Source organism: Diabrotica virgifera, chromosome 8 (assembly GCF_917563875.1).
Source record: "Diabrotica virgifera virgifera chromosome 8, PGI_DIABVI_V3a".
NCBI classification, from domain to species: domain Eukaryota; kingdom Metazoa; phylum Arthropoda; class Insecta; order Coleoptera; family Chrysomelidae; genus Diabrotica; species Diabrotica virgifera.
The window spans coordinates 72328946-72352919 of NC_065450.1; the positions used below are offsets into that span (position 1 = coordinate 72328946).

Here is a 23974-nt window from a genome sequence, read left to right on the forward strand (position 1 = left end):
ATTTTACTTTCCCGCACGCAGTTCAATTTTCGAAAACGAAATGCGTACGTGAAAGTGGCTCTTTTAGCACGGCCGTAGAAAAAAGTTATTTTGTGGTTTGTTATTTATGGAAGATCCGAGCAGACAATACATCAGGATTATATTCTGTGATTTTGTGATTTTGTTGTTAAAAATGTTTAAAATAATTGTAAGCGTTCCATAGTAACAATATATTATTAAAAAATCACTTCAACATTTTTCTTCTTTTCTCGAGTGAGTATTAGTTTTTGTGATACATAAAAATTATTACAATCACTGGACACATAGTTAGTGAAAAAATTATGGCATTTATTAACTGAATTAATAATTTGCAATTATACAGATAACAGTTATCCAAGAACATTAAAAAGCCATCTCTTTAAAGTTAATGATGACATTGTCAAGTAGAATGGCATTCTAGTAATGTTTACATATCCATACCAGTGTGAATTCTACTACATATGATTTGCCGTGTAAAGACATAAAAAGTAGGGATAGCCGTAAAATATTTGCGAATTATGTACCGATGGCCTTAATATAATTAGTTTAATTAATATTGTTTTTCTACAACCGTGTTAAAAATGCAATTTTTGGCACTCTATATGAGCGTTAAAAATTCTACTTTAAGGCACTAGTGCTTTAATAGTTATTTATGATATGAGTGTCAAAAGTACACGTTTAAGGCACGCATGTGAAAGTTTGCAGAATGAGCGATAGCGAGTTCTGCAATTCACATAAGTGCCTTAAAAATGTACTTTTTAACACGCATATCATACAATATTTTTTCTACAAACGTAATTACAGGACAATATCTACAAAAACTTTTACTTGAACTTGACTGACATTTCATTTTTATATTTTTTTGACATTACATCAAAATTATCTACGGTCAATACGAACTGCAGTGCCTTAAAAATATTTTAAAGCACTAGTGCCTTAAAGTAACATTTTTAACGCACGTATGGAGTACACGTAAATTGCATTTTTAACACGGTTGCAGAAAAAATATTTTTAAGGCACTGCAGTTCGTATTGACCGTATAGGCAATTTTGATGTAATGTCAAAAAAATATAAAAATGGAATGTCAGTCAAGTTCAAGTAAAAGTTTTTGTACATATTGTCCTGTAATTACGTTTGTAGAAAAAATATTGTATGTTATGCGTGTTAAAAAGTACATTTTTAAGGCACTCATGTGAATTGCAGAACTCGCTATCGCTCATTCTGCAAACTTTCACATGCGTGCCTTAAACGTGTACTTTTAACACTTATATTATAAATAACTATTAGTTTATAAAGCGATCTCTTTTTAAAATACCTATTTAAATATTTAAAGTAACGTGTAACTTGGCAAAAATAAAACTCCAAAATCAAAAGGGCGTTGGTAATAAATAAAATAGCATTTTTACCAATCCCTACACCAAATAATATCTAAATATTAGTTTATTGCATTATTATAATATATTATAATGCCATATTACAAGGTATTTTACTTTCCCGCACGCCGTGCGGGAAAATTTACTTTCACGCACGCCGTGCGGGAAAGTGCAACTCTCGGAAACGAAATGCGTGCGTGAAATTCGCTCTTTTAGCACGGCCGTAGAAAAAGACTTTTTCGCTTGTCAATGGCAACGGAAAGTTGACGTTTACTGAGAACCGTCACTTTATCGCTCTAGCAAGTAAAATTTGATTTTACGCTCGTCGTCCGTAGCAACCGTAGTACAACCATGCAATACAAACACATTGAACATTCAAACTGAAAGATTTAAAAGTTAATGTTATGACATTATGATGACAGATATAAAATAGTTATAATAAAGTTAATGATTTAAAAATAGTTTCATTTTATTAAGTGATTGTAGAAAAAATGTTGTATGTATTACGAGCGCAAAGTGACATTATTGCTTTCGAGTAATTAACTATTATTACTCTCAAGCAATAATATATCACTTTTCGCTCTTAATACATAAAGAACTATTTATTAATTTACCTATTAATTTAATATGTTATTAATATCCGCTAGTGGAACAGCGGTATTTAGTCCGCTTTCAGGGAAGAAGAAGAAGGGGAAGGCCTTCAGTTGCCTGAGAAGAAAATTTACGGCACATCATGAGAGATAAGAAGACGAATGGACGGACAGAAAAAGATGGCGGTCGAAATGCGAACAGTGTCAGAGGCTGTAGGAACCTCGCTTATAGATATAGATAGATATTTGAGTACTAAGGACGCAGAATTATGTTGGGATTTTATCTAGTTAAGCGGGCTGCTGATGAATGTATATTGTAGATTCTCCCATTGTCCGCTATTTATCGGCCTGGGTCTTTATAAATTTGTAAAAAGCTCAGGAAATAGATAGTCACCAAGGATTCTGCATTCCGACCTATAGAAAAACAACAATGTTATTATGTTTTTTTTTTCTCTGGTTCTGGCTTTGGTTTAGAACTAGAACCTTTAGCCACTAGGTCTGGATCCCGCGTATGAAAAAAAGTTGATTAATAGCAAGCTGAAAATTTGTTAATAGCTTAAGGGTGTCTAGTCGGATAAACTTTGATATATGGGAACACTGGAACAGGGGCAGTTTTAATTGTGGAACAGGTTAAAAATTTGGAACGGTCACACCACGAAAACGGCACATTTATTTTGTCCGACAGAACAGACTTAAACTCTTCGAACAAAGATTAAACTCTCATGCAAAAATCAGACTGCTATTTATCACTAAATGGGCGTTTTAATGAGTGGAACATGTAGAATATGTCAAATGACATGAATTATGACAGGTGATAAATAGCAGTCTGATTTTTGCATGAGAGTTTAATCTGTGTTCGGAGAGTTTAAGTCTGTTCTGTCGGACAAAATAAATGTTCCGTTTTCGTGGTGTGGCCGTTCCAAATTTTTAACCTGTTCCACAATTAAAATTGCCCCTGTTCCAGTGTTCCCATATATCTATGTTTATTCGACTAGACAGCCTTAAGCTATTAACAAATTTTCAGCTTGCTATTAATCAACTTTGTTTTCATACGCGGGATCCAGACCTACACGTAATTGTATAACTTATTACTAAGGCTACGGCTCCACTGGCTGGAAATTGACGCTAGCAGTAGCCGCAAAACGAACTTAAGGTTCCGCAGAACGGAATAGGAATAGCCGAACTGTACCGACTACAGGACTTGTGCGTAGTCGGTTCAGTTCGGCTATTCCCATTCCGTTCCGCGGAACCTTAAGTTCATTTTGCGGCTACTGCTAGCGTCAATTTCCAGCCCGTGGAGCCGTAGCCTAAGTCAGGGGAGTAATGTGTAGTGTGTGTGTTGAGTAAGTGTCTTGATACTTTGCAAAGTCGACGTCATTGTCTTTGCAAAGAGACGCTAATTGTTTCCGAACGTCTGCGGTCCCTCCGGTGAGTACCGATCCCACAAGGACAGAAACTATTTTTCATCTATTAATTTATAATAAATGAAAAATTTCTGCCCCTGGTAGGATTCGAACTCCCGTCCTTTCGTTTCAAAGCTAGGCGCTCTTACCACTGCGCCACAGAGGGGTTCATGTTATTATGTTACTCCTTTACATTTACGTCACTAAAACTACGGCTAACTTCAGTTCTATTTACTTTTTTACATTTCCTGTGAAATCTATGCTTTTCGCACTTTGTTTGGCCTAAATGGGGTATTTAGAATTGTTTCATTAATTTTATAATTATTAATAGTATATTATGCAACGAGCAGTTAATGATGGTCATTATGAAGCGAGTATGAGGGATGTACAGCTTAGAGTACGACCTTCATAATGATAATTAAATGCAAGTTGTATACACGATTTTTTCTAAGGTCATTCACATCAAAAAAATATTCAAATTTCTTAAAAATTAAGGACCAAAAAATTTAATAACCGTTGACCTACCCAAAACGGGCGCATATGACCGGTAATAGAAATTAGCAATTAATGAAATCGATTCATCCCTGGAATATGAATAAACGTACCAGTTTTCGATTTTCTAAATAGTTTTTTTGAATTTTTTTTATATTCAAAAAACAAAAAATTTTCAAATCGATTTTTCTAGAAAACGGTGTATTCTATCAACTTAAAGTAAGAGCACCTTTTAGTACTATAACACCTTACATTTTTATAATCCAGACTCAAAAATGCTAAAAAATTATAAACAAAAAAGGTATGTGACATTATATCACTGTTGCCCTACCCAAAACGGACGCCTATGACCGGTACCAGAAATGTGCAATGGATGGAGTCGATTTATCTCTGTAAGATGAATACGTGTACCAATTTTCTAAAAAAAGTTCTCGAGATATTTAAGAAAAACTAATTACCAGACGCCAGACGCTATCTTCAAATAGCTCTAGCTCCTTTAGGAAGCATTTTCGAACTATATGAATTGAATTAAATTATCTTAAAATAATTATCTGAGGAATCTCCTGTCTTGGTTTGTCGGCAGAGTTTCTGGACACCCTGTATTTGGCAAAATATAATTAGTTGTATAATCCTAGCGCTCAGTGGAGGCTGTTCTTCAGATAAGGGAAACACCAATAGCGATAAAAGAATTTATTTATAAAACCGACACTAGGGTAATTACCCCGGGAGAACTTTGAGTACTGACTTATTACTTGTACACGTTTAGTTGAAGACTCTATGATGCTACATATTGACTGAAGTTAAAGGCACCTCTGGCCTGGTTGAAGTGATTCTTGAGAATGATTCTAAATGTGTATTCTTTCTCAGCGGTGGCACTCAGTATTGGTGTCGCGCTGAGTGTATTTACAAATATTGAGAACAAAGAAATATATTTGATCATCAAATTAAATAATGCTATTGCCCGAATTATTCTTTACAATTTACAATTCGTGAACTAAATTAGAAACCTGTACATGTCATGTAATTATACCATAACAAATTGGTTCATGTGATATACGGGCTGATAAAAATATACTGTTCAATATCGGATATGAATAATGAATGTTTGATATTGGACATTAGTTCTTATTTATTTAACAAAAATAAAAAATTAAATTACTACAGAAATCCACCTCTGTGTAAAAATGAAATATCGGTTTGTTTTGTATGTGCTGACATTTTTCTGATACCCTGATGTAAAAAATGTCGTTAAACATAAAAACATTTCAGGTATCTAATCAACCGTTAGTGTTTTATGTTCACGTATGAATCAATCATCCGTGTTGTTGACGGTTAAATTTTCAAATTTCATGTTTCACAGTTCAGGCTATCAAACGAAAATGAATAAACCAGATACAAAAAAACACACTTCTTTGAAAACATTTGAGTTTTATAACTTTTCATATCAAAAGTACCAATTTAAAAGAAAGAATTACAGTTGCCTAATCTCCATTATTCACTATTTTAGCCTACAACAATTTCCTACAATAACTTTACTACCATCTTTTCTTTTTGTCATGCAATAAATATTTATAGAAATATTTATCGTATGATAGTATCCAGCCTTCTTTACGTCAATTTCTTCAGCAGCGTTTTTGTAATCACGGTCAACTATTATCCGTCTCTCTACAAGTAAAATTATTAAACTTACCACAGATTTCAGGTTTTTACTACTTGAAAAAAACGTAACTTATAAATTGACATCAACGGTCATTTTGACAACAAACTGGCTAATGAACTCAAATCGAGGGGAGGCTTCTATTTACTATACATGGCCAGACTAATTAAAAGTCTGGGTACTAGCATTAATATTCGAAGAGTAATATAAAGAGAGAGAGAGAGAGAGAGAGAAAAAGAGAGAGAGAGAGAGAGAGAGAGAGAGAGACAGGGAGTACAGATGAAGTTTATATAACATTGATGATTTTATGCGCTTTTAACATACCTACAAGACAGTTTTAATTATAGGGGAGATTGAAAATGAGTGCGAGGTCTAGGCAATTAAATTGTCTATATAGATATAGAAACTGTCTATATAGACTAGAAAGAAAAGGGGTTAACGGGCTTAAGTGTAGATACATATTTTCCAATTAGACTGAACACACGCAAGTTGACAATATAAAATTCTTGGCATCTCGTCTTAAGCAGTACCCCCTCTGGTGGCTATTACAGTAACCGAGCTAAGAGCCATTATTTATTTACTTTCACGTTAACGGCATATTATTGTCATTGGAGACTTTGTTTAATCACGTTTAATTGTTGCTGTATATTACTTCATGACTAAACTGTAACATATTACTGTAACTTCGTGACTAAAAAATAGAACATTAACAATAATAATTACATTCTTTGGTTCACACTAACCTGAGATATTTTTTTTATAAAGCTCACTAAAATAAAAGTTGTAACTAACAAAATTGTCTATTAATCAATAAGAATAAACGATAGTCACACAAAATGTAATTAAATTAAAAAAAAACACAGATAAACGAACAAAACTAACTCAAAAACACATAAAACTAATGCAACATATAATATGTAAACAATTACAATGGCTCTTAGATCGGTTCAATTTGATACCTCATTGGCGCTGCGATCTTAATATCAGAAATTGAACTTGAAAATGTCACAAAAATTATAACTAAATATCTCTTTTCTTACTCAGACTCTTTAAAGTCTTTTACAATATTTTATAATCGAAAATATTTATTTACCTATATATTTTAAGGTATTGGATTTTAACAAGAGCTATGAATTATGCCGATTTAGCACACAAGTTTATGTGAAATTTTCAAGCTCTTCCTAAAATCCATTACCTATATAATCAAAAGTTTTTAATTCGAGAAAAATAAAACGCTGATAATGACGACCTTATTGTCAATTTGAGTCCAGTTTCAAAGGAAAAAAGGAAAAACAATATCTATCACCCTTTTTTATTGAAGACAGCAGTATAAACACGCTGTAAGTTTTGACTTGTCTGTACACTATTTTTTGATTTGTTTAAACACATTACAAAGTTCGACTGATAGATTTCCTATACTAAACTCAAATGTATCCTAGAATCTCTTTAAAATAAAAACAGTAAAAATCAAACTTATTCCATAGCTTACTTTTCATACATGCTTCTCTTTTCCCCAAAGTAACGAAGACCATGTATGCCGGTATATTCACAATACTCCCTGCAATATTTCCTTATATTTTTCAAACATTTTTTCCCGTTTATTTTTCTTTTATTTTCCATCATTCCACTAATAGTGGAAATGTACCTCTTCTCTAAAGAGCCCATGACCCGCGTTTGATGTTCTGACTTCGCCAAGTTGGCTTATTTCGAATGTCGATCTTATTAAACTTATTAAAAGTAAACACGACGGGAAAATGTTCATTATTTATAAATGGTGGTGTACGCTTTATTTCCTGAATACACTCAAAGGTACAACGACAAGCATGAGAAAACGTAATTGAGGTTACAAGGCACCCTTCTGGCGGGGTGCAGAAGGCGATAATGAAACAGTTTCTGGATATCAAGTAAAAAACAGTAATATTGAAATAGATGAGATTAATGCAGGCTCAGCAATCGTACAAAAAAAGCTTTAAAACAATAAAAATATCTGTAACAGCATGATTAAATGAATTGAAAATTAACTTACCACAGATTGCAGGTTTTTTCACTACTCGGACAAACCTTATAAATTGACATCAGCGGCCATACCAATACCAAAATAAGAAATGAACTCAAATCGGTGGCTCGCCTCTATTTTTTACAACTCTCCAAACTAAGTAAGAATCTGAGTGCAAGCATTAACATTCGAAGAGTAATATAAACATTCCAAAAAGAGTGCAGATGAGTTTATATAACTTTAATGATTTGATGCACTTTTAACACACTTACACCCAATGAGTGCGAGGTCTAGAAAATAAATTTGTCTTTATACTAAAAAGAAAAGTGGCGTTAGGGCTTAAGTATACACATTTTCCAATTAGACTAAACACACGCAAGTTAACAATATAAAACTAAGGGAATAATGCTGCTGAGTACAGGTATAGTCAAAAGTTTTTATTTCAAGAAAAATAAAACGCTAAAAATGATGATCTTATTGTAAATTTGAGTCCAGTTTTAAAGGAAAAAGAGGAAAAACAAACTTGTTATCACCCTTTTTTAATGACAGAAATATAAATACGCTGTAAGTTTTAACCCTTCTATGTTACACTATTTTATGATTTGCTACAACACATTACAAAGTTCGACTGATAGATTTCCTATACTAAACTCAAATGTATCCTAGAATCTACAATAAAAACAGTAAAAGCATATCTACTTATTCCATAACTTACTTTTCAAACATGCTTCTCTTTTCCCCAAAGTAACGAAGACCATGTATGCCGGTATATTCACAATACTCCCTGCAATATTTCCTTATATTTTTCGAACATTTTTTCCCGTTTATTTTTCTTTTATTTTCCATCATTCCACTAATAGTGGAAATGTACCTCTTCTCTAAAGAGCCCATGACCCGCGTTTGATGTTCTGACTTCGCCAAGTTGGTATTTTTCTTATTTCGAATTCCGGTCTTATTAAACTTATTAAAAGTAAACAAGACGGGAAAATGTTGTTCATTATTTACAAAGGGTGGTGTACCCTTTATTTCCTGAATACACTCAAAGGTAAAACGAGAAGCTCTGGAAGAAGTAATTGAGGTTAACAAACTTTGGATGTTTAATTTTATTTAGAAAAGTGATGTCTAGCTTTTAAAATTAGTTTTGATAATTTTTAATAGCGGCGGTTTTTCGTAAAAAGTTTTGTGACGAACTTTAAAAAGAAAAAATATAATATTCCTTTAGGTAGTTTTCGTTTTGGCTTTCTAAAATGAAGAGCCTTTGCCTCTAAACTATAAAAGCAGATAATTTTGTTATAAATTAGTATAAACATTTTTTTAAATATTTACAACATGAACATTTTTTAAGTTTTAATTTATAGTGTATTCAAAACGATGTATAATTCTTGTACTGGAACTACACCCAAGGGTTGTATCGAAGGTTTTACATACGCAGAAGTAAAAATTAGGAGGGGAGTTAGACAAGGATATGTTTTGTCACTCCTCCTGTTTAATCTTTACTCCGAGTTTCTATTCAAAGAGGCACTGGAAGATTCCAAGGATGCAGTGGCGACGCTTGACATTTTCTGGGGTGTTACCAAAACCAGATGCAAAAAATCTTATTTAAAAAAATGAAGATATGGCTAAATGTATATATACGCTCACCGGCACAAAATTTCGCCACCCAAAATTTTTGATTAAGTTTGACAATCTATAACTTTATTGTTTGTACTTCGATTTTAAAGATTCTTGCACGAGTTTGTAGGTACATGTATTGATGTTAATTGCTATTATTCCGGTAACAAAAATTTTTTGCTTAGATGGCATTATACGGGGGTTAATGTAAGCGTTGTTTTTTCTCCTACCTTTAAAAAACTCTGTGGAAAAATTGGAGGGCTGATTTTGTTTCATACTCCTTTTGTATTATCCTTGAGGTATCACTAAGGTCTTGTTTTTTGAATTATCTGAATATCTCTTTTCTTGTAAGAGCTGTAATTAAAAACACTGCTTTGAAGGTTTATTTAATTAAAAATATCAAACGCACTAAAATTAACAAAACAAAACAAATTTAACAACAAAACAAAACAATTCAATAGCGGTTATGTCCACCACTTGCAGCTTTGCAGCAACGACTGCTCGCAATCTGTTTAGCATCTAATAAAGATGTGTTTTCCTTGCCTGTGGAATAGCCCGATATTCCTCTACCAGGGCCATAATTGTACCAAATTTTCTGGAGGCCTAGGATGACGGCAAATAGCTTTTTTTATTCATCCCATAAATGCTCAATATGATTGAGATCTGGGCTGAATGCAGGCCATTCTACTCTTATCAATCCAACCTCAATTGTGTGAGTCAATCAATGTTTTTATTTACAAAAAATGGTACAGCTTTTACAAGAAGAAAGATATTCGGATAATTCAAAAAACAAAATGTTGGTGATGCCTGCGGGAAAATATGACAGGACTATGAAACAAAATCAGCTTTCCATTTTCCACAGAATTTTTTAAAATTAGGAGAAAATTCAACGCTTCCTTTCACCCCTGTACAATGACATGCAAGCAAAATTTTTGGTTATCGGAATAATACCAAACAATATTAATACATGTACCTACAATCTGGTGTAAGAATCTTGAAAATCGGAGCACAAATAATAAAGTTACAATTTGTCAAACTTAATCAAAAATTTTGGGTGGCGAAATTTTGTGCCGGTGAGTGTAGCTTCAATAATATCATTTTGTAAATCACTTGAAACTCTCGAAAAAACAGATTTTTCTAGATGTTGACAAAATTTTTGATCTTTTTTGGCAATTAATGTTAACAATTTCCTGTAATTGCCTGGATTGTCAGAGTCGTCGCACTCAAAATGACCACGAAACGCTAGTTCTTGTTTGGCCCAAAAACATACAGTATCTATTATAAGTGTGCTAAGGATATACCTATCTATTTTTTTAACAAACTCATTATGTTTAGCAATATTTGCTTTAAAAGCTTGGTTAAGAGAACTTTTGATTTTTGTTTTGCCAAACTGAATCAAATTGGGTATACATCTTACATGTAGGTAACGGAGAAATTTCATGTCTCCTTTTTAGAAATCTAACACTATTTAAATCGTGAACCTGGTCCACCCATTTTTCTGTAGAAACCAGAAGACATGGCCAAAAATACAGTATATTTTTCTTGCAACCATAATATAACCAAGGATTTTCACTGTACCAACTAAATTTAAAATATCGAACTACTTTTGTTGATTCCTTTTTTAAATTGTTTAAAATAAGTCTTTCATTTTTAATCTCATTTTTTTTTCAAAATTATACAAGGAGAATTACTTTTCAAGTAGTTGATCGATTAAGAAGCGACACTCATCCATGGTTAATTGCACGCACATTTTTATAGGTGCTGTCACCAATTTTAAATCTGGTAACAGCGCTACTGATATACAGCGCGCTTATGCCGTCGCTTCTTCAAAATTTTCAGTCACTATCCGGTCCCGAGCGCCAGCGTGGGTATATAACCATTGTAACCAGAAGTGAGTCTGGTAACAGAGTATAATAAATTGCAACTAAGTCACATAAACTTGCCAATATTTTCGTGTCTACGAGTAGATGGCAATTTACTGAGTTACGTACTATTACCACATAATAACAAACAGGCAAACCAAAAATTAGAGGTCAAAATAAGAAATGTAGCACTATCCTACCAACCTTACCCAAAATATCTGGGGGTTAACTTGGACAGAACTCTCTGGCTTAAAAAACATCTACAAATAACTGCACAAAAAATAAGTAGTAGAAATAACCTTATCCAGAATCTTTGTAGTACCAACTGGGGCGCATCTGCGGACACACTACGAACATCTGTGCTAAGTTTAGTCTACTCTGTGGCAGAGTACTGTGCACCGGTCTGGCTAAATAGTGGTCATGTGAAGATAGTTGATACGCAGCTTAATATAGCAATGAGAATGATTAGTGGCTGCATCAAGACTACTCCACTATATTGGCTTCCCATCCTTAGCCATATACCTCCGCCTATTCTACGAAGACAAAAGGCCTTGATAACGGAGTATTCGAAAGCAAATAGCAACTTGCAACTACCAATCCATGAAGACATCCCGAATTTAGCAGCAAACCGACTCCCATCCAGAAAACCACCCACAAAAACAGCCCAACAGCTAACAGCAGATGATTTCAATGTTACCTCCAGATGGCGCACGCTGTGGACTGAGGAAGCCTCACCTGAAGTATCCAACCTTATTAACCCAGTCCAAAAGCCTGATGGCTTCGACCAGCCACGAAACATATGGAAGAGCCTAAACCGAATTAGAACGGGACATGCAGTATGCGCACACAAGACCTACATAAATGGGGAAAACAGCCTACCTCCAGCTGCGACTGTGGTGCTCCAGATCAAACCATCCAACACGTAGTGCAGACAGGTGAATTAAGGGCATACCGAGGAGACCCAAAAGACTTTTCAAAACTACGCCTGCAGGCCTTGAATGGATAGCTCAACTTGACTTTAAGATATAACCTTATCTGTTTGTATTATCTTATATTTTATCTGTATTTTGTCTATGTTCGTTTTTATATAAGCTTATGTTTGTATTTTTGAATTATGTACTTACGTTTTTTTTACAATTATTATTGTATTTATTCCATGTATTGAGCCATACGCTAAATAAAAAATGCGACAAGTAGTATGGTAAAGTTAGATCCAAACCCAGACATCCAAAGTGAAAGTTATCCTCCAACACCAAATTGTTCTATATGGTCCACATAATGTTCAGAAAAAAGTCACATCATTTTGAGCGTCGGGTTTGGGGGGGAGAGGGGGGAGAAATCTGCAAATTCGTAGTTTTTTAAGTTTTTTCGTCAATATTTCTAAAACTAAGCGGTTTAGCATGAATAACCTTCTACACAATATTGTTCTACATTAAATTTGAAATAAAAAAGGCCCTATGTATAACCCTTCTAAAATGAACGGTTCCAAAGTTACGGAGGTAGTATAGTATAATTGGTCCAAAAAAGGCTTAACCCAGACATCCAAAGTAAAAGTTTTCCTTCAACACCAAATTGTTCTATGTGGTCCACATATTCTTCAGTAAAAGGTCCGGTTTGAGCGTCCGGTTTGGGGGGAGATGGGGGAGAAGTCGGTAAATTAGTAGTTTTTTTTAAGTTTTTCGTCAATATTTCTAAAACTATGCTTTAGCGTAAGGAATGTTCTATTGAAAAATGTTTTACATAAAATTTAAAACAAAAAAGGTTGTATACATAATTGTTATGAAATCAACGGTTCCAGAGTTACGGAGGGTGAAAAGTGGAGGTTTTCGATACTTTTTATATTTACCGATTTATCCCCCCTCTCCCCCCCAAACCCGACGCTCAAAATGATGTGACTTTTTTCTGAACATTATGTGGACCATATAGAACAATTTGGTGTTGGAGGATAACTTTCACTTTGGATGTCTAGGTTTTTGGTATAGTTATATCATAAATATTGCCCAAAAAATATAAAAAGTATCGAAAACCTCGACTTTTCACCCTCCGTAACTCTGGAACCGTTGATTTTATAACAATTATGTATACAACATTTTTTGTTTTAAATTTCATGTAGAACATTTTTTTATATAAAATTGTTTACGATAAACCATAGTTTTAGAAATATTGACGAAAAACTTAAAAAAACTACTAATTTACCGGCTTCTCTCCCATCTCCCTCCCAAACCGGGCGCTCAAAATGGTGTAACTTTTTACTGAACAATATGTGGACCATATAGAACATTTTGGTGTTGGAGGAAAACTTTTACTTTGGATGCTTGGGTTAGGCCTTTGTTTAGGCAATACGTAAAGTATCCTTAACAATAGTAACCTATACTTATTGTACGGTTATAGAGTATATTCCCATAGGTAAGCTGGTTAAGAGTAGATAACGATTTTTCATATGTAATTTAAAGTATTATCTGCATAAATGGCACAAAGAATATTTGCTACGAGAGGTATATGGTTCAAAATGCATACAGTATCACGACTAATAAGTTATGTTCACATACATGTAGAGTACTTACAGTTTTATTCCTTGATGACGTGTCACATCAGAGCTCTGATTGAATTCCATAATCCATTTGGTTCATTTGTAAGGCACTCACTAATACGCTAAATAAATCATCGTCGATAATACTGAGCAGATTGAATTATCTGAGCGGTATAAAACGATAGCAAAAAAAACCGGTAAAATGCGGCCTTTTTACGAATAGCGGGAGCGTCGATAGATTAGAGATGATTCTCGTTAGGAAGCTTTTGACGATCTGCCCCGGCGAGGGGTTCAAATGCGAGTCTCAACAATAACCTGGAGTTTCCAGAAAGGTTACATAAATACTACTTGAATTTTAAGTAATCAGTAGTACAGGGGCGTAACTAATTATTTTAGTGAGCCGTGTATAATATATTTATTGTACATATTGCCGGGGGCGACAGGCGAGAGAGATGGCCTATATCACCTCGAAGAGAGGGGATTGGCAAAGATGTGCACAACGATAAGAAATGTTTGAAGAAATTAGAGTTTATATACACAAGGGGTAACAACGATAAAATGGAGGAAAACGATAAGTTTTCCCCCTAGGGATAGATTTTAATCTTCCAGGGGAATCACAGCGATTTTCGTAATACCACGAAGAAAATCACCGTGAGTAGTGTGAATCTTGACAGTACGAACTAGACCATCCTTACCAGGCAATACATCTATTACCCTGGCAGTTGGCCATAAGAGTGGAGGAGTACCATCCTCCTTCAACAGAACCAAATCCCCGATCTTGACAGGGTCAGTAGGGTCGGTCCATTTATTTCTTTGCTGCAGGAGGCAAAGATAGTCTTTTTTCCACAATTTCCAAAATTGCTGTTGAATTTTACTAATACGCTGAAAAAGATTCAACCTATTTTCAGGTATCTCTGAAACACTTGGTTCAGGGGGCGCGGTTAAACTTCTTTGAACTAAGAAGTGAGCTGGAGATAGGAAAGCGAAGTCATTGGCGTCAGACGACATCCTAGTGATGGGTCTCGAATTTAGAATAGCCTCGATTTGGCATAATACTGTGTTAAACACTTCAAAGGTGAAGTGGGAATTTCCTATAATTCGATAGAGGTGATACTTCACACTCTTTATTCCTACCTCATGGAGGCCGAATTGATGGGGGTTGCGGGGAACACCCATCTTGAAAGTTATGGAGTTTTGAGTACAGAATTCCTTAATCTGTTCCGAATTATTTTGATTTAAGAAAAAATCATAGAATTCGCGCATTTCATTTTTTGCCCCATGGAAATTTGTGGCATTGTCGCTCCAAATAATACTGGGCGTGGATCTTCTGGCAATAAACCTTTTCAGAGTAAGAATATAGGCTTCTGCGCTTAATCCTGTGACGAGTTCGATATGAACACATTTAGTGCTCATGCAAATGAAATAGGCTACGTATGCTTTGTAAAGCGGTGCCTTCCTCAAATGTGAGGACTTAATTAAGAAGAACCCCCCATAGTCCACTGAGACGACTTGGAAGGGTCTAGTGGGGAGTACACGATCGGGATGCATATCTGCCATCTGTTGAACAGAATTGGGTGTCATGAATCGGAAACAGTTTACACACTTACGAATTAAGCGTTTAATCTGTCTTAATCCGTCAATTGGCCAGTACTTCATTTTGACATACGAAAGTACTGTTTGCGCGCCTGAATGTAATAACTTATGATGAGCTTGAGTCAAGATTAGTTCTACAACTCGACATTTAGAAGGAAGTAGAATGGGGTGTTTTTGATTATACGATATGGGGGCGTGTCGGAGACGTCCTCCCACACGAATCAGCCCATCATTATGTTGTAGGAAGGGGTTGAGTTTACGAATGGCTTTATTGGTCACGAGTTTAGCATTTTTCAATTCAAGAATCTCTTTTTTAAAGTAGATACTTTGGATATACCTGATGATCGCGTGATCAGCGATCTCCATTTCGGGTGGCGTCAATATATCCGTATCTCGTGGAGAGTTATTTATTTTCTTTTTAATATTACTGATGAATCTAAAAAGATAAGCGACAATTCTTTGAATTTTACGAAAAGAAGAAGATTTAGCGAATAGATTTTCAAAGGTGTCGTTGAGTTCGTGATTTGTTGCTATGTTTGAGACAACTAACTTCCTTAATTCAGGAAGATCATCCTGAAAATGAGGAATTTGATGAAGAGAAAAATCGATGGGATTGTCTCTAATAAAGCTAGGTCCGCATAACCAGTCTTCGGTGGTCTGGGGATTATCAAAGACATTTATCCCTCTGGAAGCGGGGTCAGCGATGTTTTCGTGACTTCTGACGAAATGGAAATCACAAGGAAAAGTTTCCAACAAGGAATTGACCTTTTGAATTCTGTTTTGTACAAAAATGTTCCAAATGTGTTTTTTAGAAAGTATCCAAGACAAGGCAATTGTAGAGTCAGCAAAGAGATGAGATGAAGATATACTCAAATTTTTCTTGAAGATGTGAAAAAGTCTATGAGCCAGAGTGACTCCCAACACTATTCCACAAAGTTCCAATTTGGGGATGGTGAGTTTATTTTTTAGCGGAGAAATTTTGTTTTTAGAAGCGATAAGCCGCGACGATACAGAAAAGTCTGAGTATGTCGCTTTGAGATACACACAAGTGCTGTATATTTTTTCCGATGCGTCGGTGAAAATAATTAATTGAACATCAACAACTTTCTTTTGTAAAAGTAAGCATCGAGGTACCTTGACCTCTTCTATAGTTTTGAATGTCGATAAGAGGTTTTGCCAATTTTTCATAATGATGGGTGAGTCAATGGGTTGATCCCAGTCCAATTTCTGGGACCATATTTCCTGTATCAAGAGCTTAGCGTTCACAAGGACAGGGGATAACCATCCTAGCGGGTCATACAAAGTAGCAATGTAGGAGAGAATAGTACGTTTAGTAACAACATTAGCCAATTTGAAGATAGGAGTTTTAAACGAAAAGTGGTCGCGTTCTGAATCCCAGAATATGCCTAAGACTTTATCAGATCCCGTGAAGTTAAGACTGACTTCAGAGACGGGATTTAAATTGTGTTGAGACAGAAATTCTGAAGAACTGCAGTTCCACTTGTGGAGGAGGAAACCATGGGTTTCTAGCAAAGAAGTTAATTGTTCGAAAAGACAACTTAATTCATGAAGACTGTCAGCACCGCTGATCAGGTCATCCATATAGATAGATTCTTGCAGAACACTAGTAGCAAGTTCGTGGGTATGTTTGTTGTTGTCAGCGATGTGCTTGATAACTCTTTGAGCGATAAATGGGCTACTTGGGAGCCCGAAGGGTAATCTTTGAAATTGATAGCACCGTAAAGGCTGCTGAATATTGTCCCTAAAGAGAAAATTTAACAGAAATGTTTCAGTGGGACAAATGGCGATTTGTAGGAACATAGCCTTGATGTCGCCTACTAGTGCGAATTTAAACTGACGAAACTTAGCGAGAATGTCAAAAAGTTCATGTTGGACGACATAACCTTTGTCTATGACGTCACTGAGGGAGATTCCCGTAGACGATTTATTGTTTGGATCGAAAACTATACGAGTGGAAGTAGTAGAGTTGGATTTGAAAACGGGAAAGTGAGGGAGAAAGTAATTAGGTTTACCTGAGTCATTTAGCATTTTTAACGGCACTTGAATTATTTGTCCGTTATTGAGATATTCCGATATAATGTCCTGATATTTTTCCAATAAATCAGGGTTGAGTTGAAAACGTTTCTCGAGACTGAGAAAACGTCTTTTTGCCGAGAGAAACGAATTTCCCATGTCTATATCTTCGATAGGGAGTTTGAGATTGAGTGTGGACTCATATCGTCCATTGGGGAGAACATTAACATGTTTTACAAAATTAATTTCAGCGGGGTGATCATTAATGAGATCGGTGTTCTGAGGAGCGGCTTCTTCCAGCTCCCAGAATTTTTGTAAATGATCGGATAGTTCCTCGTTGGACACTACCGGCTCATTTACGGCGGAAGGAGTGTTATGAGAACAACAAGTAACGAGAGAGTTTGAATAAAATTCCAAAGCCTTTTTAGTATTTTTCGACTTAAGAGCAAAGTCTGGAACTGACCCTGATATCGTGTACCCGAGTAGAGTGCGTTGAAGAACGGGAAGACCTTTTCCCAAACGAATTATTTCAGGTTGAATGATATCGTTATACAGGTCTGCACCGAGCAGGATACCAATTGGGGATGTTACATGGAACATCGGATCACCTAATGGTATCTCTGAGGGTATGTTTAGTTTGCTCGCCGAAATAGAAATTTGAGGAAGCGGATTTGTTATCTTTGGGAGTACAGAGCACGAGATGTCAAAAGGAACGTCGTTAGCGACAGCGAAAATTGTTGTATCTACAATAGATTGAGACGAGGATGAGGTGGAGTTAATTCCATTGATCCGTAATTTTCCATCTCTAGTGGTGAGTGACAGTTCCTTTACGAGGTCAGCACTAATAAATGAAACCTGTGAGGCCGAGTCTAAGAGTGCCTTTGCGAAGACCCTCTTGCCGCTAGGAGCGACAAGATAGACCTGGAGTGTGCTTAATAACACCAAATGATTATCAAGCGAGGCTGCAGATAGAGCCATTGAATGTGGAGTCGAATTTTGAAGATTAACTTCCGTTTCAGGAGCTCTAACATGTGAGGGCCCCTGTTGTGAATTACCCTGTGTATGGGAGTTATTTGAGATAGCGGTTTTATTATGATTATTTGAGTTGTGTTGGCCAACAGCCGCGGAAGGGTTACTATGACCCGTTTTGTCGAAATGGAGCAACGTGTGATGACGAGATTTACAAACTATGCAAGAGAATTTGGATTTACACTGATCGAGCATGTGAGACCCAAGACAATTAATACAAAATTTATTTTGTTTGACAAAACTAAAACGTTCTTTAGAATTCAACTGCTTGAACTGAGGACAAGAGTAGATCGAGTGAGAGTCGTTGCAATAGGAACATTTCTTAGGACCTAAGCGAGGCGAAAGGTTACTGGTAGAAGTGTCTGAGGCTAGGTGTAAAGAGTGTCTGGAAGTAGTAGTCGATTTTGGTTTTGATTGAGATTGAATATTCTCAAGATGAACAACGCGTGTCTCGATTTCCCCTAGAAAATGGACAAAATCAGGGGTAGCTTGGCTACCACCGGATTGGAACTCAAGAGCCCTAATGGTAGGTGCGTCGAGTTTCTGAGTAGCGATATGTATGAGAAGTAAATGCAAGAGATCTGAAGGGGGCCTATTCAAGTTCAATAGGGCCTTGAAATTATTTGACATGACCGTATGAAAATTTCTTAATTGTGAGTGATTTGCGTTTCCAGAAATAGGAGGCGCATCAAGAATTTGAGAGATGAGAGTTTTGATAAGCGATTTAGAGTTGGCGTACCTTTGTGTCAGGTTATCCCGGGCTATTTTGTAATTGTCACCTGTGAGTGGGATATGCTCGAGAAGCGTCAAAGGCTCGGAAGTTAGAAAACTTTTGAGGTAAATGAGTTTTTCCAGATCACTTAATGTAGTATCAGATCCTATTATTGTATCAAAGGTCTCAATGAATGAATTGTATTCAGTAACTAAGCCACTAAATGGTTTTAACTGAATACGAGGGAGGTTTACTGTTCGTTGCCTAGCCATAGACTGTGAGGTTAGAGAAGAATTAGGGTCAAATTGGAGGGAGGGGGTAGCAGTCACATTAGAACTTTCAATGACCTCTAACCTTTCTTCCAATAGAGAAATTGTATCCAAATATTTATCAAAAACCACAGAGGAATCAGTAGAGGGGGTAGGTTCCTCGGGGATCGTCTCCAGCACATTTTGAGCATCGCGGAAAAGTCCGTAAGAATGTTTGAGTTGTGAAATTATTTCACGAATTTTATATTTGTTTAGAGAATTAAGAGTTGTGGGAACCGAATCAGCCAACTTGGTTATATCAAGTTTTGCGGTGAGCCTCTGTCGGTTATATTTTGATCGGTCAGCCATGTTGCGAGAATGTGAGATTAGATAGATTATTTGCAAATGTCTAAACCTATAAATCGATGCGAAAATGAGAGAATATGTACAATATATTATATATTACACGTTTAATAGTGTGAGATTGGCTTAATAGTATCACCCTGTATGAGCGCAGATTAGTATATGAAATGCAAAACTATAAAATTTCAAAATATATGCAATTTTCCAAAATGGGTATTTTTCAGCAAGTGTGAGACACCCTTAACAAGTATTTAAATTAATTAAATTGAAGGAAAAAACAATTATTTATTTTCTATAGTTTTCTAGAAGTGTAAAATGAGCTTAAGCGAAGCTAAATGTAGCAAAAACTTACAATTTATGCAAGAAAACAAAATTATTTTTAATAATTTTTGTAACCTGTGAACCAGGCTTAATCGGATTCAAAATTATAAATTTAATTTAAATCAAAAGGTTGAACAAACAATGTTAAAATTATAACACCCGTACTATCAGCCAAGAAATGAGTACACTTTTTGTATACTATAAACAGAAAAATATATTTACGAAAATAAAATAATGTAATATATGCAAATATTTTTTCATACAAACAAAACGACTCCTTTATTTGAACAAAGCAAGTAGTTTCTGAAATTGCACGTGTAGACCGGGCTTAACAACCTACCAGCTATTGTAGAGACGTGCTGGGTTAAATACTGAGAATTTGAGTGCAGAAAGAGAGGAATATTTTATTTTTGTGCCGGGGCGGCGTGGCTTGGAAATTTCCAAATGCAACAGAAAGACACTATAAATGAAAAACCGTTATTCTCAGAATAGAGATTATCAAAATATGCAAATACGAAGGACCTTGAGGATTTAATTAATAAATAATTAATATGATACGGCTCGATGGAACAGAAATGTTTAGGCAATACGTAAAGTATCCTTAACAATAGTAACCTATACTTATTGTACGGTTATAGAGTATATTCCCATAGGTAAGCTGGTTAAGAGTAGATAACGATTTTTCATATGTAATTTAAAGTATTATCTGCATAAATGGCACAAAGAATATTTGCTACGAGAGGTATATGGTTCAAAATGCATACAGTATCACGACTAATAAGTTATGTTCACATACATGTAGAGTACTTACAGTTTTATTCCTTGATGACGTGTCACATCAGAGCTCTGATTGAATTCCATAATCCATTTGGTTCATTTGTAAGGCACTCACTAATACGCTAAATAAATCATCGTCGATAATACTGAGCAGATTGAATTATCTGAGCGGTATAAAACGATAGCAAAAAAAACCGGTAAAATGCGGCCTTTTTACGAATAGCGGGAGCGTCGATAGATTAGAGATGATTCTCGTTAGGAAGCTTTTGACGATCTGCCCCGGCGAGGGGTTCAAATGCGAGTCTCAACAATAACCTGGAGTTTCCAGAAAGGTTACATAAATACTACTTGAATTTTAAGTAATCAGTAGTACAGGGGCGTAACTAATTATTTTAGTGAGCCGTGTATAATATATTTATTGTACAGCCTTTTTTTGGACCAGTTATATTATACTATACTACCTCCGTAACTTTGGAACCATTCATTTTAGAAAGATTTAGTCTAGGCGCCAAATAGAGGTCACCGTGTCATTTTCAATTCTGATGGACAAACTCAACGGTTTCTTATGGATTTTTGGCTGCTGATTACGAATTTCGAGGGGGGATTTCGATCCGAGTGGTCAAAAAATTGTTATAAACAATTTAATTGTTTATAAATTGTTTATAAGGCTCTGGCTCATAAACTAAAAGAGATACAAAAAAATGTTTCAAATAAAATTTGTTCCTTAATAAAAAACGAAGAAACAACCGTTTACTAAACTTAAATCCGACAATTATAACTTAAGATATTGTAAAATTAGTGCACAATGTAAATTGCAAATTGCAAAATTAGTATTTTTCGAAGCTTTATCGATCGTAACTCGGCTTCTACGCATGTAAATGAGCCTTATGAGGTGTCCTTTTAAAGCTTAATTAAGAGGATTCCAATCAAACTCTGTTAAATTATTTGATCTTCATTTGTTTTAAAGTTATACCCGTTTGAAGTTATAATTTTCTTAAAAATATTGTACACTCATTGGTTTATAAGGGTTTCAAGCAAATTTGAGCTATAAACATTTATACTTTAATTAACAATAATGATAGAAAAACTCAAAAGGAATAATTTGAGCTTATGAAACTGTTCGTAAGTTTATTTTTGGCTAAGATGTCGATATTTTAATGGCGCGCTATGAGGCGCAAGATTGGCTCACAGCTTAAAGGTTCACGCGCTAAGATCTCGATGCAAATTACAATTTCTATGTATATATACGTTATCTTCATTTTTCATTTTTGAAGATCCTAATAAAATTTTATCATATACTTCTTATAATTAAATCATCATACTGTATCTCGTATCACCTTTCATTCTATTTAATTTGTCTTCTATTTTTTGTACTAAGTGAGAAAAAAAAAACACATTAAAACTAATATTTCAGAAATATAACTAAAAAGTGAGTTGATCTTATTTATTATTACTATTTTTACAAACATTTTCTTTCATACATCTGCATCGAGATATACAGAGAATCTCAGCTTTTTTACATCTGCATAAATCTGATTTTGAAGGCATTAAAATTAAAACTTTTTGGGCCTTCAGAGTTTCATTATCTATAAGATATCCATATACAAGTGAATCAAGTTCTTTTGCAGAATCTTCGAGGCACGTTAATTGTGTGTACACCACATAAAATGCTCGTTTTATATGTAAGTGGATTGAGTTTGATGTTGGTGGCATATCTTTAACAAGAGAAATGCCTCCTTCAACAAGAGAAAACAAGAGAAAAATCTTTACGATTATTTGCTGTTTCAATTATAAGTGCACAACCGTTCTCAGTAGAAGACACTTTGATGTTGATATTTTTTTGACATATAATACATAATTTATTATTAACTAAATTATTCATTATTGCAACGAATCAATATCACATTACACTATTAAGAGACAATGACTTTGTTGTAACAAATAGACAGAATTGACAGTAGTATATTATATTATTGTAGATATTGATAGACATATTAAGAATAGTCAAGGCTTCCTGAGCAAAATAGTGTAACACGAGAGCAGTCGATCGGTATATTTACCATAATATTTATTACTTGACTGTGAGTTGATCTTGAGCCTCAGAGCGTGCTATTATATTATCAATATCTTGGCCAAAAATAAACCTACGAACACTTTCCTAAACTCAAAATACACCTTCTTAGTTTTTCTATTTTTAGTTTTAATTAAAGTATAAATGTTTATTGCTCAAATTTACTAAAAACCCTTATACAAAAATTAATGTACAAATTATTTAAGAAAATTATAACTTCAAACGAGTATAACTTTAGAACAAATGAAGATAAAGTAATTTGATAACTTTGTTTGGAAGTCTATTAATTAAGCTTTAAAATGAGACCATGAAAAGCTCATTTTACTGCGTAGAAGCCGAGTTACGATCGATAAAGCGTCGAAAAATACTTAATTGACTGTAAGCCGATCTTCCGCCTCATAGCGCGCCATTAAAATATCGACATCTTGGCCAAAAATAAACTTATGAACATTTTCATAACCTCAAATTGTTCCTTTTGAGTTTTTCTATCATTATTTTTCATTAAAGTATAAATGTTTATAGCTCAAATTTGCTTGAAACCCTTATAAACAAATGAATGTACAATATTTTTAAGAAAATTGTAACTTCAAACGGGTATAACTTTAAAACAAATGAAGATCAAGTAATTTAACAAACTTTTTTTGGAAGCCTGTTAATTATGCTTTAAAACGACACCTTCTAAGGCTCATTTGCATGCGTAGAAGCGGAGTTACGATCGATAAAGCTTCGAAAAATACTTATTTTGCAATTTGCAATTTGCATTGTGCACTAATTTTACAATATTTTGAGTTCTAATTGTTAGATTTAAGTTTAGTAAACGGTTATTTCTTCATTTTTTATTAAGGAACAAATTTTATTTGAAACATTTTTTTTATCTCTTTTAGTTTATGAGCCAGAGCCTTATAAACAATTTATAAACAACTAAATTGTTTATAACAATTTTTTGACCACCCGGATCGAAATCCCCCCTCGAAATTCGTAATCAGCAGCCAAAAATCCATAAGAAACCGTTGAGTTTGTCCATCAGAATTGAATATGACACGGTGACCCCTCTGGCGCCTAGACTAATTATGCATAGGGCCTCTTTTATTTCAAATTTATTGTAGAACAATTTTATATAGAGGGTTGTTCATGCTAAACCGCATAGTTTTAGAAATATTGGCGAAAAACTTAAAAAAACTACGATTTTACCGATTTCTCCCCCCTCTCCAACCCAAACCCGACGCTCAAAATAATGTGACTTTTTTCTGGACATTGTGTGGACCATATAGAACAATTTGGTGTTGAAGGATAA

General features: G+C 34.7%; 1 protein-coding gene across 2 annotated transcripts in view; it reads right to left on the minus strand.

Moving 5' to 3' along the window:
- Window positions 1-8414, minus strand: part of LOC126889762 (pickpocket protein 28-like) — a 58558-nt gene extending 50144 nt beyond the window's left edge. For both annotated transcript variants that reach the window (XM_050658336.1, XM_050658335.1), the window contains exon 1: window positions 8245-8414. In XM_050658336.1, the coding sequence (XP_050514293.1) occupies window positions 8245-8378 (134 nt within the window). In that variant the 5' untranslated portion in view covers window positions 8379-8414. The remainder of the gene's footprint in view (window positions 1-8244) is intronic.
- Window positions 8415-23974: the final 15560 nt, after the last annotated feature.